This window comes from Ostrea edulis, chromosome 1 (genome assembly GCF_947568905.1).
Source record: "Ostrea edulis chromosome 1, xbOstEdul1.1, whole genome shotgun sequence".
Classification (NCBI taxonomy): domain Eukaryota; kingdom Metazoa; phylum Mollusca; class Bivalvia; order Ostreida; family Ostreidae; genus Ostrea; species Ostrea edulis.
The window spans coordinates 99,093,721-99,111,826 of record NC_079164.1 but is presented as its reverse complement, the minus strand read 5'-3'; the positions used below and the strand labels follow the sequence as shown (position 1 = coordinate 99,111,826).

The following is an 18,106-nucleotide window of genomic DNA, read 5'->3' as shown; positions in this document are numbered from 1 at the left end:
TAAACAAACCTTTAGAAAACTTCGTACTTTCATTAGGAAAATTTCATTAGAATGCCCATACTTCACATGAATAATAACACGTGTTTTTTTTTTAGGTTTTTTTTTTCTAACTTGATAAATACTTTATTACACGCATGTATTATTTACTAAATGTATATATAACAGCTTTTTGTCTTTATATTTTTATATACCATTGCATAATGGTGATGAGATCCAATAAATTGAATTGAGTGCATGTAGTCTTGAAATATCACAAAGTAAAGAGTTGACAACGATTGAAATAAAACTGCAGACGTTTTCTCGTTTATTCAGTAACTCAATAACTTGCGCGTCTTCTGAATGAAAGTTGTAAAACAAACGTACTAGGTTTTGGTCAGTTATAACATAATACGGGGGTAAAATTCATCTAATCTCCGCTAGCAATGGGTTTTGAGTCAACTGTGCCTTCGTGCACGAATAATCTCGGCTAACGAAGATGAAAAAAAAACCCCTATTTTTTATGATTACCAATGCTCTCTCTCTCTCTCTCTCTCTCTCTCTCTCTCTTGCTTTCATTATCTAATGCATCTAAAGATTAAATTAAAGATTTTAATAATCGATAGCGTATATGAATAAAAGCAAATAATCGTTAAGTCATTATATTAGTTTTTTTTCATGAACTAGTTGCATTTGACACCGAGGAATTACATCCTTAAATATTGATTACAAGCACGTAGAATCGGAGAGGGTGTACTTTGAAAACTTGAAAGGTTTTCGTAATCGGACAATTTAAGCACCATTTTTGTTGTTATTTTATTGCTTGTCAAGAAATTTACACAACTTAACCGGCAACATACCCCTTCTGATACATTGAAAAATATAAGTAATGTTAGCACGGGGCTCTATAAAGTTCAATCTGCAGTTTGGTCATACTTCGTCATTCAATAACTTATTCAAAATTAAAAAAAATGTTTGTCGGGTTAGCGGTACTATGATGTATGACTATAACAATGACCTGTGTATAACTTGTACATTCCATGCAAATTCGAAGGGGTTTTCGCCTCAGTAGAACAATGGGAGTCAGCTAATCCGTGTATTTGAAATCAACAGAAGTGCTTAGCTTCTTGCGGAAAGTGTGAAATATATTGGGTCGGCGTAAGATACCCGTGATCTTAGACTAGATCTGATATCGCGCCGACCCAATATATTTCACACTTTTCATGAGAAGTCAAAACCCAAACTAGCTAACCGTAATTTAGTTATACTGTGAGAAAGACCCTAGGAATTTGCATGGTATATACTTATTATACAAAAATCATTGCATTATCCAGACACTCCCGATGAACATTTTTTTTAATGAAAACCTCTATCAAAGTGCATCGAACATAAGTCTCGGTCAAATGTAATTAACTCGGGATTTTAAAAATAAATCATTCGATGGTTTGTATTTTTGCTTCTATTAATTACGTAATAAATTAATTCCAATTTGTTAATCATCGACAATGCTCTAATTTCTATATTGGATAAAGTTATATTTGTCAAGATGCATATCAACACAATATGATGGAGGTAATTATGTTAAACAGCGCATTTGTCAGAGAGAGAGAGAGAGAGAGAGAGAGAGAGAGCACATCGGTAATTATTAAATATCCCTATCACATGTTGTACATGGATGTTTTTCATTTACTGAATATACTAATTCGCATTCAAAACAGGAATTGCCTGCAAGTACGCATTATTTAAACATAGAATTTAAGAATATTTTAATGAAGAAAGAAGACTAAAAGAAAAAAAGTCAAAACCAGGTTTTCTTAAAAACATAATATATAGTGTTTGGTATCGTTGGAATCGGCTCAATATACTGAAAAACAATATCGTATCAGGGGGGAAAATATTGAAATTTTTTCTTTTCTTAAAATTCCACCCTTATCTTGATTATTTGGCCTGCGGCACATTTTCACATCTCCTGCAAGGCGCCCGTGGCCAGAACAAAGCTCTTAGCAGCTGTGTGTATTCGCAAATAACACACACCGTGGAACACGGAGGACACGGTGTATCTCCGTGGATTTTCCTCCGTGGTCTTTCCACGGTGGGGTGTATAAAACTCGTGTCGTGTACTGTATATATATAAAGCACAGAAAATTTCACTTTATGTGTGTACCCACTTCCGCCCCTACCCGAGGTTGAACTCACGACCTGAGGAACCAAATCTCCTAGCAGCATGTAACCAGCGCACTAGACCGCTCGACCATCTAGGCAAGTCTAAAAAAAAACTTGCTTTTGATGACGACGGAATTCTCGCCACGCTGTCACACGCTACACGGTCATTGAGAATGAAATGGGATACAGTTCTATAACGTTCATTTAAGAGGATCATGATACACATTGCATTCGAAATATTTTTATATAAAGCACGGAAATAGCAATGAACTCTTAAATGAACATAACTGTCCTAAGTGAAGAAATATTTAATATAAAGCACAGAAAATTTCACTTTATTTGAATACATGTGTGTACCCACTTCCTCCCCTACCCAGGGTTGAACTCACGACCTGCGGAACCAAATCTCCTAGTAGCATGTAACCATATATATAAATATTAATAAAGACTGTCTGATTGGAGTGGAGAAAAATAGAAAAATCGAGATTGTAACTGGTAATCTTGCACTTGAAAGGAAACGTGAGGGAATGGAAGAAAGCGTAAAAGAATGCTGGTTATCACGAAATAGGTTTCTAACCTCTTGTTTGAAATTCGGTTGTGCGTATATATATTTTTTATTTGTTTTTGTATCGAGGATGTTTATTACTGAGAATAAACGTATTGGTATCAGGGGCGGATCCAGGAATTGCGGTTACAGGGGGCGCCAATTTATGAGGCTGGGGACTGCCTTGAGGCCCCCAGTGGGTCCAGGACGAAGTCCTGGTGGGGGCCCTGCAGGGGTGAAGCCCCCGCCTGGAAGCACCTGGATTTTACAGATTTTATAGGCCCTAAAATAAGTTTTCTATTTACCTGGTAGTCATTTGTACTATTTTCTCTCATTTTTGACAAGATGAAATTATTAAAATGACGCAAATTTTAAGGGGTTTTCAAAAAAATAATTTCTCCCAATAAAGTAATTCAAGAAATCAAAAGATTTTGTCTTTTATTTCTCCGGAAGTGGAAGAAATTATTGCTTCTTTTATCGTTAGAACATTTTTCTAAACAAGATACCACGATATTTAAGAATTGGCTGCGCCCTTAAATCCGCCACTGAGTATTATCTACGACCAAGATGAAATACGAATTTGGAAAGAAATGGGGGCGTTTAAGATTTAGTTGATTTATAACCAGAAAGAGTGGAGTATATAATACAATGTAGCGAATAAAACCAAAATAATCTTATTCAAAGGTACTAATTAATTATATTCCTCTGCTCATTAAAATATTTTGTAATGTAAAAAGAATTGCAAATTGCAAATAGAAGGCGATTAAAGGAGAAAATAGTTATTTTGTAACGGCACTCTATTGCTGTCAATCTATCACAAGTATAATTTTCCTCAATCACTGACTGGATAAGTATCTATTTATTTGAATGTACCTACCTTGGGTGGAAATCAAGAAGTAAATCAATAATAAATGGAAGACTTTAAGAATGTAAATAGTATGTTTCCTTAACTAAATAGACTAGTACCAGGAACAGGTCGGCTCTATTCGGGCCACTATTCCCAGCACTACATGTAGCTATTTCCCTGACTTACTGTTATATGGTCGGTTACAATGGACAACCACTCCGGAAAACAATAAGGCGAACAAACAACCAAAACAGCTTCAGCTCTATTCGGGCCACTGAGTTGATTGTCTACTTACCTTTACTATTGCTAAAACCTCTATTTAACCTTACTTTTTATACTTCTCATCAGAATATAATTAAGACGGATCTCCTCCATTAATCTCCAGTTATATTTTTTATTCTAATCCATAGATAGATATATGACCATTTTCTGAGGTCCATGCAGAAAATGTATTTAAACAAAGTTAAACCAGATGCTATGGGGAAAATCAGCTTGTATGTTTATCTAAATCGAGATCCATGGGACTTAACATTGTATAGCTGGTTTTCCTCAAAATGTAATTTAGGGGCAGATAATACCCATTACCGCTCAGAGTTACAATTATCTATTTTATGGAAGGGAATTACCGGTATGATTATATACATCCTTCTTAATATTCTTAAATCTGACTTTGATTTGACTATGCTACTTATATACGTATATACAAATGTACTACTATGCTCGCATTTAGCCAAATTGGAAAAGATTCATCCAAAATGATACCATAATTGGGTAGAAATGTCATAATATGGAAATAAATATGGAGCTCCAAATTAACATAAACTCAAATAATTGAAGATATCTTCAATTATTTGAAGATATCATCAATTCATTTGATGCGCGCAACAAATTAATTAAAGATCTCTTCAAATAAAATGATATCTTCAATTCTGAATTATTGCGCTCATTAATTGAATTGATGATATCATTAATTCTTCAGCTGAATTGATGTGCGCTTTCATTGAATTAATGATCTCTTCAAATGAATTAATGATATCAAAAATTGAATTGATGCGCGCTACATTTCAATTGAAGAGAGCAATAATTGATATAATGCGCGCATTAAATCAATTGATGAGAGTAATAATCGAATTGATGCGCGCATTAATTCATTTGATGAGAGCAATAATTGATTTAATGCGCGCATTAATTCAATTATTGCTCTCTTCAATTGAATTAATGATATCTTTAATTCATTTGAAGAAAGCAATAATTCTTTTAGAGAGAGCAACTATATAATTAAAGATATCTTCAATTCAACATATCCACAATTGAATTAATGATCTCTTTCATTGAATTGTTGCTCTCTTTAAAAGAATTGATGCGCGCATTAAGTCCTTATACAAAAGCATTGTAAATAATTAAAGATATCTTCAATTGAATTTTAAAAGAGATCATCAAATCATTTATACCGAGCTCTAAATTAATTATTGCGAGCAATATTTCTAGGAAATTGATGCTCTCATCAATTGAATTGAAGAGAGCAATAATTGAATTAATGTGCGCGTGAAATCTATTATTGCTCTCATTAATTCAATTGATGCTCTCATCAATTGAATTGAAGAGAGCAATAATTGAATTAATGCGCGCATTAAATAAATTATTGCTCTCATTAATTCAATTGATGCGCGCATTAATTCAATTGATGAGAGCAATAATTGAATTGAAGCGCGCATTAATTAATTTGATGAGAGCAATAATTGATTTAAGGCGCGCATTAATTCAATTAAAGAGAGCAATAATTGAATTGATGATATCTTCAAATAATTGAAGATATCTTCAATTATTTGAGTTTATGTTAATTTGGCCATAATTATTCCATAAATAAATTGGGATCAATATGACCGGTAATCTAAATTGACTACGGAAACAGATAAGCTCAATAAAAGTTTTTAATTGGATTTGATTCGACACCAATTTGTGGGGGTTGTCTGATAAATAGACAGGTAGATTAAATTTTTGATCCAGCTTGAACCGAAGAATTTAACCCATGTAACGAATAATGAACCCTTGCCTCCCCCAACCCATTTAAGATTTTAAGGACTACAGAAATACTCCGGGCGCCGCCCTCAATACGCTCATCAATTAAAGATCAGAAAATGTGCCGTTCACACATTTATAAAGAAGGTTGGAAGTGATTTTTTCATTTATAATCATATTGTATATTGAGATCTATTTAGTACGGGATAAGGTGCCTCGGAGGAGTAAACATCCCCTGTCGACCGGTTTCACCCGCCGTGAACGCTATATTTTGACCAGGTAAACGGAGTTATCCGTAGTTAAAATCAGTTTGCCAAGAACGGCCTCATGAAACACACCAGACAGCATTTAACCCAACAATAGGTTGTATTGGCAAACTAGAGTGGAAAACGACCATAGAATTTGCGAACTGCTGACTTTAAACGTGACTGTTGAAACTTCTGTACCATCAGCTTGTTTGTCAGTAGCCTGCCTCGATGATTAGTTCAGGGAACCAGTATTTTATAGAAAAACGTCATTTTCAGCCTTCCATTTGACCCAGGGTGAAAATGAAAAATTCGAATCCCTATTGCACACATATAGGACACCACCAATTACTTTTAAAATATCATTTGGCTACTGTGTAAAATGTGAGAGCAAATCTGACAACCAGGTTTGTTTTGTCAAAAAAAACACCCCGTCATTTTTTAAATCCCAATTTAACCCCAGGATGAAAATGAAAATACACCAATCATTTCCAAAAAAAAAAAAAAAAAAAGATTTGGCTACTGCATAAAAAAGCAGGTACAGTTTCTACAGTCATCTGGCCCAGAAAATTTATGATTTCAACAGGAGTCCCAAAATCTGCCATTCCAATGAAGAATATATAAGCAAATCCAAACTACATTTAATTTGATCCAAAATTACTTCGTGCTGTAATGACAAGAGCGTGAAGTTGACATAAAATTGCCAAAAATGCCAAAATCAATGAAAAAATCATAAATTCAGGGGGTTTTCCTTTCAGAAAACATGCAGCCCATGCATCGAGCAAATTCATATTCAAATACATTTTTATCGTCTATTGAAAAACAATAAATATTGATTTCATTTTGCTCGACAGATGGGCACATCTTTTTCTGGATGAAATCTAACAGTTGTTTTTAAGCTCTTTTTGAGAAAAGGCGGGAGAAAGTCTTATTCATGACGTAATAATTCAATCAAATAAGCAATAACTTTGATTCAAGATAAATTTAAGACACATTTAAAACAGAGAAATTTCTGGGCCTTTTTATATAAACAATCGTACCTTGTTCTTTGTGAGTTCTGGGAACCAGGATTTGTTTTAGAAAAAATTGTCACGGAAATTGTAAATGGAGTTTAACAGAAAACATCATTTTGGCCCCTATTTGACCTCTGTGGCCAATATGAAAATTCCGAAACCTTATTGCACACCTACATGACAGTACTGTTCATCTCCTAGAATATCTGGAGTTCAACTGATAAGCTATATAATAGAAATAATTCTTTATTTGACCCGGCGTTAATATGAAAAATCTGAAACCTTATTGCACATCTACAGGACATTACCGTTCAGCTCCAAAAATAGCATGTGACTACTTCTAAAAATGTAGATGTTCAAGTGACAAGCTTTATGATAGAAAACGTCACTGTGACCAGTATGAAGATTCCAAACCCTTATTGCGCAACTACAGGACATTACTGTTCAGCTACTAGAATATTATGTAACTACTCCGACTTAAACTCCTCAAAATGTAGATGGAGTTCAAGTGACAAATTTTATATTAGAAAACGTCATGTTCGGCCCCTATATGACCCCTGGTCCAAATATGATGACACAGTTTTTTTTAGAAACCACAAATGGGATGGACGGACGAACCGGGATGACAATATCCCCGAACTTTCTTTAAAAAGTGCTGGTTTAAACATCACAGTCAGACCTTAGTTTACAGGATTGAAGCCTCTCGTTGTTATAAACACGTTAATCTATATTCATCTATCCCATTAACTTAGGTTGTAAATATGTTTAAAACTGAATCATGATTTTGAAGAAGTTCATCTTTTGAAAGGGCAGTTGGAGTATAAGTATAGTGTGAAGGCCCCAGCAGGAGATGTTTTCTTCTCATATAATCTTTTGAATAAATTCTGTGTCACAAGAATATAAAAACAGGTTAACCAATACAGAAGGATAATTTGTGCTTGTGGAAATTCCAACAGACCATTGGAAGATTTGATCTTTAAAGAATACATAGATAGTTTCAACAAGGAACTTCAGGATTTTGTCGATATCAACTGAAGAGTATGTGAGCGTAGAATAGGAATGGTATTAAATAAAGAGTTGTTTTTTGTATATATGATTGCAAAATATAAATATATCTTGGTTCCAATTCTGTGACAGAGGCTGTTGTCTATGATTTGAAAGCCTAATCTTTAATTCATCACGGAGAACGTGGTGTAAAAGTTGAAGTATCGTACGTTTACATACTTTGAGTTCAGTGATTTCTAACTCAAGTTCTTTGTAATTTTTAGAATCCAGATTCAATTTACACCATTTCTCAGTGGCACAAAACGTATGAATTTTCTTCTTTCTTCTTCACAGCAGGTAATATTTTTCTGGGGCTTTGGTAGAACATTTTTATTGGATAATAATAATAATAATAAAGCCTTTATTTATCTTGCAATGTATCTTTCTTGCGTTGGGTTTTGTGAAAGTTTGGAACCGAGTAAAAGACGATCATTTGTTTGTTTTACGCCCTGTCCAGTATTTTTCATTCATATTGAAACGTCAGCAGTTGTAGGTGAAGTACATCAAATTTAGACCTATGTTTTAGGGCGCATGACCGTAGCAATGTAGGTTCTTTAATTTAACGTCTGTGAAGACACGGGACCTCCATGTTTATGGTCATACCGAAAGACCCATGATTCTCACATCTAAATGCCGAGTGTTTATCGAAGGAGCAATCTCTATCTATATTTTACGTCTTAGGTTTGATACAGCCATGACACGGGCGGGAACATCGACTACGATGCTAACGTTCTACCACCGAGCTACCGCAACCGGTGTATAAGCGTGATGATTCATTCACCAAAGGCACCTGATCCCACCTCTGGTGTGTACAGGGGTCCGTGTTTGTCCAGTTATCTATTTTGTATTGCTTGTGGGAGTTATGAGATTGGTCACTGTTCGTTATCTTCCACGATATATTTATTAAAATACCAAAACTTGGTTAGCTTACTAAGTGATATGAAAATGAAACACAGCGTCATTTATTCACAACTCGAAACTGTAGCTCCATTCACACGACAACGAAATGAATGCATATGTACATATCTAGGAATCTCGTAAACGTCGGGTTCAAATTTTATGATAGGGGAAGAAAAACAAGAGGTCCATGGACCACAACGCTCACCTGAAACAACCTTGTTGTACTGTTCTTCCTCAGATTTTAAGAAAGTATTTTACCCCATTTATTCCTACGAATTTTTTTTAACCCAAATAGGACCCTACCTGAGCCAAACGAGGTCATGACTTGACCGAAATGGAATTTCACACAACATAGGGATTCCCTGTATTCCCCTATATTCATGTATCATACAAATTATCATCCCCGATTTTAGACCACCTTAAGGTAGGTAAATACTATTAGAAATTTCTGTCAATCAAATTTTTTTTTCATTTAAATAACTTTACCAACTCATAAACTAACTAAAAAACCCATATTAGACATACCTTTGCGGGTTTATTTTTATACTATGTGCTACAGAGCACATATACCCCCAAATGCAAAAGCCAAATTTTAATACAAGAATGCATGATCTCATATTTTATTAAAAATACGCACCAAAGCACATCATATTAAGCTATAATATATAAAAACCAATAACTATTCATTTACTGAGAGAATTTTTAAAGATATTCAATTGAAAACATACATAATTGCTGTTTAATCTGCTCACATCCTTCAGAAAAAAATCACAGAATATCGCAATTTTGAAAAATTCTCAAAATCTAAATTGTTTACATGCCAGTTTTTCTTTAAAAATATTTAGAATTATATCTAAGGTTAACAAAAAAACATATTTTACCATAGTTGACCAGAGATATTTTGCAAAATGGTCTCCTGACTACGTAAACCCCCATTTTTAAATTTAGGTTTTACAATTATTCTTTGCACACTTTGAAAATAGTCAATTGTAACAGCAAATACAGTCTTAAAATCAAGATTAACAGAATATGACAATATATATATATGTAAAACATATACTGAAAATTTTGTCCTACCAGACAATTAGAACACAAGGAGTGTGTGTGTGTGTGTGGGGGGGGGGGGGGGGGGGGGGGGGGGGGCACCCCCACCCCTTCCTTTTTCTCACAATTTTTTTGGTGTGTGTGTTATTCTTTTTTTGTTTGGCTATCAATCATATCATACATAAAAATACCTGCATGCTATCTCATACTTGTAGAAAAAATAAATATAGTGTAACATATGTGTAGATTCTAGCAACTACAGCTCATGTACAAATAATTTTGTTTCTTGAAAGTACTTGTGAAGAAGAGTTCAAATATTCAACAACTTTGCTGATGATTTTCTGAGGCTTTATAATTCTGGGTTTCTTTGAACCAAACACAAACTCACTAAAAACAGTTTGAATTCCACTGTGAGGCTTCTCGCCTATGTATGATTTTTAACTTGTTCAGGCTTAGATTGCAAGCTATGAGCCTTTTAAAAATCAATGTAGATATTACATTGCTTTGTACCATTGGAGCTAGTGAGGACTTAATACTATAATAATTCATGGTAAATATATCTAAGATTCATATTTGAATGCTAAATTTGACTCGTACAGTTCTCGTAAACTACAAACATCAGACAAAGAAGTTATAACTGGAACTTTCTAGTCGGTGTTTAAAATTTAAAACCGGATACGTAAAAGCATGGACTTTCCTTAAACCCATTGTCGATTATTTGAAAAATGAAAAAAAGAAAATGGTTTTCAAAGTTTCCCCTATATGTAAGATTTTTAAAGATTTATTCGTTTGTAAAACTTTATCCCCTATCCCCGTCCTAATCCTCCTCCCCGAATGAACAGAGTCCAACCTCCAGGTTGATTAGGCGGTTTACTTATTGCGTATGTGCTGATTTGTATTGTATATATGTATCTTACATGTTCTCTACATTAGTTCATGAGAATAAAGTCATTGTCTTTATAATTGTCATTGAATAAATTGGATGTTTGCTTACTAATACTAATCATGGACCTGCTATATGTACTCTTGAGAAGATGAAAGGTGAAGATAACGAACAATGATCAATCTCATAACTCCTATATAAGCAATACAAAATAGAGAGTAGACAAATATTTGTAACGTTTCATTAAGCTTATAACTCAAGTGAGCTAAAAACAAATAAACAACCTGAATACAGAATATTTGCAATTGATATTCATTTTTGTGACCCTGCTTCTCTTTTTTTTTTTTTCGAATTTTCTATACATACTCATATAATACTTTTAATTCCCTATTTAAGACAACTCTAATCAAATATAAATCTGCACGACTTTGGGATTCATCCAATCAGTGGTTATCACAAAAAAAAACAAAAAACCCACAGAACCAACCAGTGCATGGATTACGTGAATTGCCTCAATCGGCTATCAATGAGTACACACCAGAGGCCACTTAAAATATTTGTTCATGGTCGGGTTATAGTCGGGATTTCTAGATATGCAAATACAGCTCAACTCTATATTAGCGTTGGATAAAAAAGAAAGAAAGAGTATTTGTAATTGTTCATATATACAGAATACCTACACAGAGTAAAGTATCGCAAAACACACCATCATTCCACACAGGATTTCACACAGAAAAAATGACACCATCACACAGAACATTTCTATGACCACACAGAATTTCACACAATAAACAGCACCACCAACAGACTGAACGGCGCCACCACACGAGACAGTTTTATGACCAAACAGGATTTCACACAGAATAAACGGCACCACTAACACCAGAATAGCACCACCACACAGGACAGTTCTATGACCATACATGTCACTTATATGAGACCATTGGTCCACAGAGACATAACTTTAGCGCTCACTGTATGAAGGACATACCTCGACGATTCGATCTGAACTGACGCACCACTATAGAACTGGTTTAAATAAACACGTGGCCTCGCTCTCGCCGAATGATAGATACACTCACATACTATACAGGTTATGTACACAAATTGTGACAGTGGTCCTTGACAATAAAGTTTGAAATGTTTACATATATTCCAATGTAAAACTCTTAACCCCTATTGAAGCCCCATCCTACCCCCGGTATTTGAAGGAAATTAAATCTGCATCACCTGAGGATGCTTGCGTGATACTGATGACACATCATGGTGCTGCCTGTCTTGAGAAGACGTTTATAAAAAAATTCAAATTATGTTGCCATGTATAAAATTGATCCCTGATTGTAGCCCTACCCTTACCATCGGGGCCATGATTTGAATAAACTGAAATCTGCACTACCTGATAATGGTGCATATTGATATGACTAATCATGACCATGATAGTCTTGAAATCGATTTTTCACTATTTTCCATATAAAGTTTTGTTCCCATATTCTGGCTATGGCGGGTAAAACGTTGCACTATTATACTAATCTTGTTATTCATATTCAAAAACTTGTAATTTATATTCTAAAACATATTCGAAAAGTTGTTATTCATATTCGATAATTTTATCATTCATATTCAAAAACATGTCATTCTTATTCTAAAACGTGTTATTCATATTCAAAAACATGTTATTCTTATTCAGTAAATTGTTATTCATATTCTAAACTTTTCATTCATATTCAAAAACATGTGATTCATATTCGATAATCTTATCATTCATATTCAAAAACATGTGATTCATATTTGATAATCTTATCATTCATATTCGATAATCATTCATTTATATTCGATAATTATGTTATTTATATTCGACAATCATGTCATTCATATTCGATAATTTTGCTATTCATATTCAAAAGCATGTAATTCATATTCGATAATCATGTCATTCTTATTCGATAGTCATGCCATTCTTATTCGATAATTTTTTAATTCTTATTCAATATAATTTGCATTGTGGGTAATATTATCTGTTTGTAAAGTCTCTGCTCATTGGGTACATGTATGTGAAAACGAAACTATATTATGGTGTTACCATATCTGGACCACGTGTACGTAGCACATTCATAGGTAATGAATGTCTATTAATTGATAAACTTTTGGTAAATGTTCATCGTATTACACTAACTAACATAAAGAATGTACACTTACCACCAGATATGGTAACACCATAATCTACTTTCGTTTTCACATACATGTACCCAATGAACAGAGACTTTACAAACAGATAATATTACCCACAATGCAAATTATATTGAATAAGAATTAAAAAAATTATCGAATAAGAATGACATGACTATCTAATAAGAATGACATGACTATCTAATAAGAATGACATGATTATCGAATATGAATTACATGCTTTTGAATATGAATAGCAAAATTATCGAATATGAATGACATGATTGTCGAATATAAATAACATAATTATCGAATATAAATGACATGATTATCGAATATAAATGATAAGATTATCGAATATGAATCACATGTTTTTGAACATGAATGATAAGATTATCGAATATGAATCGTATGTTTTTGAATATGAATGATAAGATTAGCGAATATGAATCACATGTTTTTGAATATGAATGATAAGATTATCGAATATGAATCACATGTTTTTGAATATGAATGAAAAGTTTAGAATATGAATAGCAATTTATTGAATAAGAATGACATGTTTTTGAATATGAATGATAAAATTATCGAATATGAATAACAACTTTTCGAATATGATTGATATGCTTTAGAATATAAATTACAAGTTTTCGAATATGAATAACAAGATTAGTATAATAGTGCAACGTTTTACACGCCATATCTGGCCCCATCCTACCCCGTGGCCATAAGTTGAACAAACTTGAATCTGCACAACCTGTGGATGTTTGCATAATAATATGACTAATCATGACCCTGCTGTCTCACTTGATCCCACTTCTGATGTGTCCTGGATCCGTGTTTGCCCTACTCTTAAATTTGTGTTTTTATGGGATTTATGAGATTAACCACTGATTGCTATCTTCAATTTCCATAACATGGAAATTTTAAAGACTTCTTACCATATATTCTCAGGGGTGGATCCAGGAATTGTGGTTACGGGGGGGGGGGGGGGACTTTACGAAGCAGGGGTCCAGGGGCCGCCTTGGGCGAAACTCATGGAAATACAGATTTTATATGACTTGATGACTTGAAATATGTGTCCTATTTAGTCATTTGTACTATTTTCTATAAATTTTGATAAGGTGAAATTTATAAAATGACGCAAATTTTAAGGGTGTTTGGAAAAAATTAAGTTCTCCCAATATAGTAATTCAAGAATTCAAAAGATCTTGCCATCTATTTCTCCGGGAGTGGAAGAAATTATTGCTTCTTTTATCGTTTAGCATATTTTTCTAAACAAGATACCACGATTTACCTTAAATTTTAAAATTTTAGGGGGGGGGGGCGCCGGTTGCACCCCCTTAAATCCGCCACTTATTCCCATGTAAAACTTTAACCTCATATTCTAGCCCCACCCTACCTCAAGGATAACAAATTGAAAAAAAAATGATTCTGCACTTTCTTTTTTTATGCTTGCATATTAATATAACTGTTCAAAACCTTGCTGTTCTTGAAAAGAAGATTTTCCCCTACATAGTCCTACCCCCAAAGGCCATGATTTGAACAATTTCGAAATCCTTCTCATTGTGGAAGATTTGAAATAAGTCGTGACTTTTCTGATCCAGTGGTTCTTGAAAAAGAATTCTAAATTGATCAGGAAGACTTATTTGGGCTGATAGATCAGGTGAGCTAAATAAATAGAAAACTTGCTTACAAACATATGGTAAGAATCAGAAATTTGAGGAATCTGTATTGAGTTCTTCAAAATGAAAGGATGAATTGTTCACAAATCTGCCAAGTTTCGTATCTTACGAACATATGATTATTTTCAGAATCTAGAGGAGTCCGGCGTAAAATAATTCAAGTTTATTGGTGTATATATAAGTAAAGTATTACAGTTTCCTGCTTATTCGCAACAATCATGTACACCCTGAAACGTGCATTTGCTCTTGTATTATATGGCATATATTGCGTTTCTGCGCTCTCAACAACGGATAAAAAGATCCAAAAAGACGATCTGACGGACATTAAAAACAGATTGGGATCTCTGGAACAAATGGTGGGACAGCTGATCACAAAAAACTCTTCTCTGGATATTCTTAGATTATCCGGTAAGATGTTTGACAGCAATTTCTTCGCATTCAATAGATTTTGATCTTCTGATAAATAAAGAAGATATATGTAGGACTCCAAAGTGCGATGGGAACAAAATTAATTATTTCAAAAGTTAGTTGGATTTGAAATTTAGACTTAAATCTATTTTCAGTTTATGGTCTTGGGGCCTGGTGTAGGTGAAGTACGACAAATTTAGACTTATGATTAGCGCTCAGGGCCGTAACTGTGAAAATTCTCCTGCAGCGACACAGGGACTCCGTTTTAGGTCATATCAAAAGACCTGTGATTCTCACTTCTAAATGCTTAGCGTTTAGCAAAGGAGTAATCAACACCTATAATTTACGTAACGTATTCGATGTAATCATATAAGATTTTACACTTGACGAGAAAATGAACTTACCAAATCAGATCAAATCAAATTCGTTTTCAATAAGGGACTCCATTCCTACGTTCTCCTTTAGAAATATGGTTCGCAGTAATTGAATAATACCTGGCACTTATTCAGTTAGCGATACCATCCCAAAATATCAAATGACTAATATATTTGCAGTATACTGTTGGTGCCTAAATATACCCCTGTAACTTCGCGAGAAGCGCCTCTCGCGGAACAAAACCCTTCATCAACAGACCACTCACGGGCTCATGTTCTGGCAATATGACGTCGACGAGTCATTTCTCAATATTAAGTACTCACGTAAATTAATTAAGGACACTATTTGGCGTTCAATAATATTACTTCCTGAAAATCCCTTTAACGATTTAATAAATGCTATTTTAAAAAATGTAAAACAGAATCGTTCTAACAAGTCTTTTTTGGCTCTTTCTATTCTAACTAAATGAAACAAATAAGCTTTGCACATCCCTGATCTCCCAATATTTTTTTTTAATGAGTGGAGGTTTGTAATTGTTAGGGTTGAGCCACAGTAGGAGATCACAGATTTACATAATTATATATAGGGAAAATCTCTTTTGCAAGAACCACAGGGCAATGATTAGTCATATCAATGTGCAATCATACTCAGCTAGCGTATACCTAGAGGTAGAATGGGTCCACAATGGGGAAACAAAGATTTTCATGGGAATATACAGGGAAAATGTTTTTAAAAAATCAATCATGACACCTGTGGCTAGGATGGGGTCACAATACGGTAACTAAGTTTTATATTATATTATATGGGAATTCATATAGGTAAATCTTTAAAAATCCTTTTCTCATGGCCAACAGTGTCATTATCAGTCATATCAACATGTAGCCATTCTCAAGTAGAACAGAAATCATGGCATTGGGGGTAAGGTGAGGTCACAATAGGGTATCGTATTTTATGAGGAATTTGGTCATCATTATTATGCAAGCCAATCAAATTTTCTACATGGGAAAATCTATAAAAAAGTACTGATTAGGTATCCTGTTATGTAAGTATCCCTATGTTGTGCAAATTCGTATTTGACTTGCGTTGGGTTGAAAAGGGAATTAAAGTTTTACATGAGAGTATATCAGAAATTAAAAAAAGGACGATTTTCAAGACTTGCAGGGCCACGCTAAATCAGATAAAAATGCAAACGTTCTGAATTCAGGTTTATATGGACTTTGGGTTAGGGTGGGGATCAAATCAGTATCAAATTTTACGCAATACAGTATATACATGGAGATTTTCAACGTCTTTAAATATCTTTTCCAAAACAGAGAGGCCATGTTAGCCACCCAGTTCTGTGTGGATTCAAGTTATGTTAAGTCACAATACCATAGGGCCAAGTTGGGGTCATAATTTGTCGTAAGATAAGAGAGAATAATGTGTTATGGGTAAGAATTACCTCCAGTCCAGTAAAACCTAATTACATATAATGCAAACATTTGATAATTTATTTATAATTATCTGCAGTAAAATATATCAGTAAAAATGTAATTTTCAGTGATCAAAGTTCACACAAACAGTGTCCGTTATTTGTTTACTACGTTTAAGGTGCTATTGAAATCGGCTTTAGTCCTCAGTAAAGTAATATCCAATGTAATTCTCCAGAGTGCTTATCATCACAAAATTTACAGTAAATATACTGAAACGAACTTCAAGCTAATTCTGTTAAATAGGTATGTATCATCTTCAAGATAATTCTATTAAATAGGCATGTATCATCTTTCTATTGAACTCTTCAAAACACCGTTCTAGAAATAGAACGTGCAGAATATAGGTCCCACGTGCCAATCAACACAATATCGAGTACAAACGCATTTCACAACCACATAACTTCTTGTGAAGAACAACAAGGTCAGTGTCACTCAGATGAGCGTTGTGGTCCATGGGCCTCTTGTTCTATATCAGGTTTACCTGACTTCTTTTTGTGAAGGAAAATCAGAGTTTCAAGATTGTAGCAGTAAGGCGTTTGCATACAGTTACCAGATACAATCAAAAGACGACGAAGTTTTACGAATCTCCAAAACTGACTTCAGCACAAAAAGATATTTTATAACAATTGGTATCCAGGTTGTACTCTTAGTCTCTACATGCCCCATAAAGCAGAGAGTTCCATACATAAACAAGTAGATCACGAGTATCAACATAATCACCTCAAACTCCAGCTCAATGCTCTTTGTTACGCTTTAGAACTCTGTTGGGTGTTAGAATAATATTTTGTAGGTTCTGCACGTAGAGAGGAACACGTGGCTTTCTCGGCGTACAAGAATCAAACCCAGACCGGACTCAATAAGAGACACATCATCAAGTTTGAGGGCACAGTACTGAACCTGGGCCATCACTACCACCCAGAGGACGGCATCTTCATCGCCCCGATGACAGGCGTCTATCTGTTTCACTGGACTATCAATAACTATCAAGATTGGACACATACAAATATATTAGTAGGTGGTAAAGTGGTATCTACCACCACCACATCCGTTGTGTCTGGAAATTATAATTCTGGATCCGCCATGGTGATTGTTACCGTGCAGAAGGACGAACATGTCTGGATACAGACCTGCTGCGGTTCTGGTCATGAGGTGTACGGGAATACACTGGGTCTGGACAACTATTTCCAGTCCACGTTTTCGGGAACCTTACTTTTTTCTGTGTTGTAAACTTTACAAATATGAAAGAACTTAGCCGAACATTGGTCTGAATGAATCAGCGAATATCAATGTATTGACCAATATCAATAAATAGAAGAATGTCA

The 18,106-nt window shown here is 34.3% G+C and overlaps 1 protein-coding gene across 1 annotated transcript; it reads left to right on the top strand.

The window, feature by feature from the left end:
* The first annotated feature begins 14,616 nt into the window (after positions 1-14,616).
* Positions 14,617-18,106, top strand: LOC125671135 (complement C1q-like protein 2). The gene is made up of 2 exons (XM_048906621.2): positions 14,617-14,937; positions 17,575-18,106. The coding sequence occupies exons 1-2, from the start codon at positions 14,748-14,750 to the stop codon at positions 18,009-18,011; spliced, it is 627 nt and encodes a 208-aa protein (XP_048762578.1). The 5' UTR covers positions 14,617-14,747; the 3' UTR covers positions 18,012-18,106.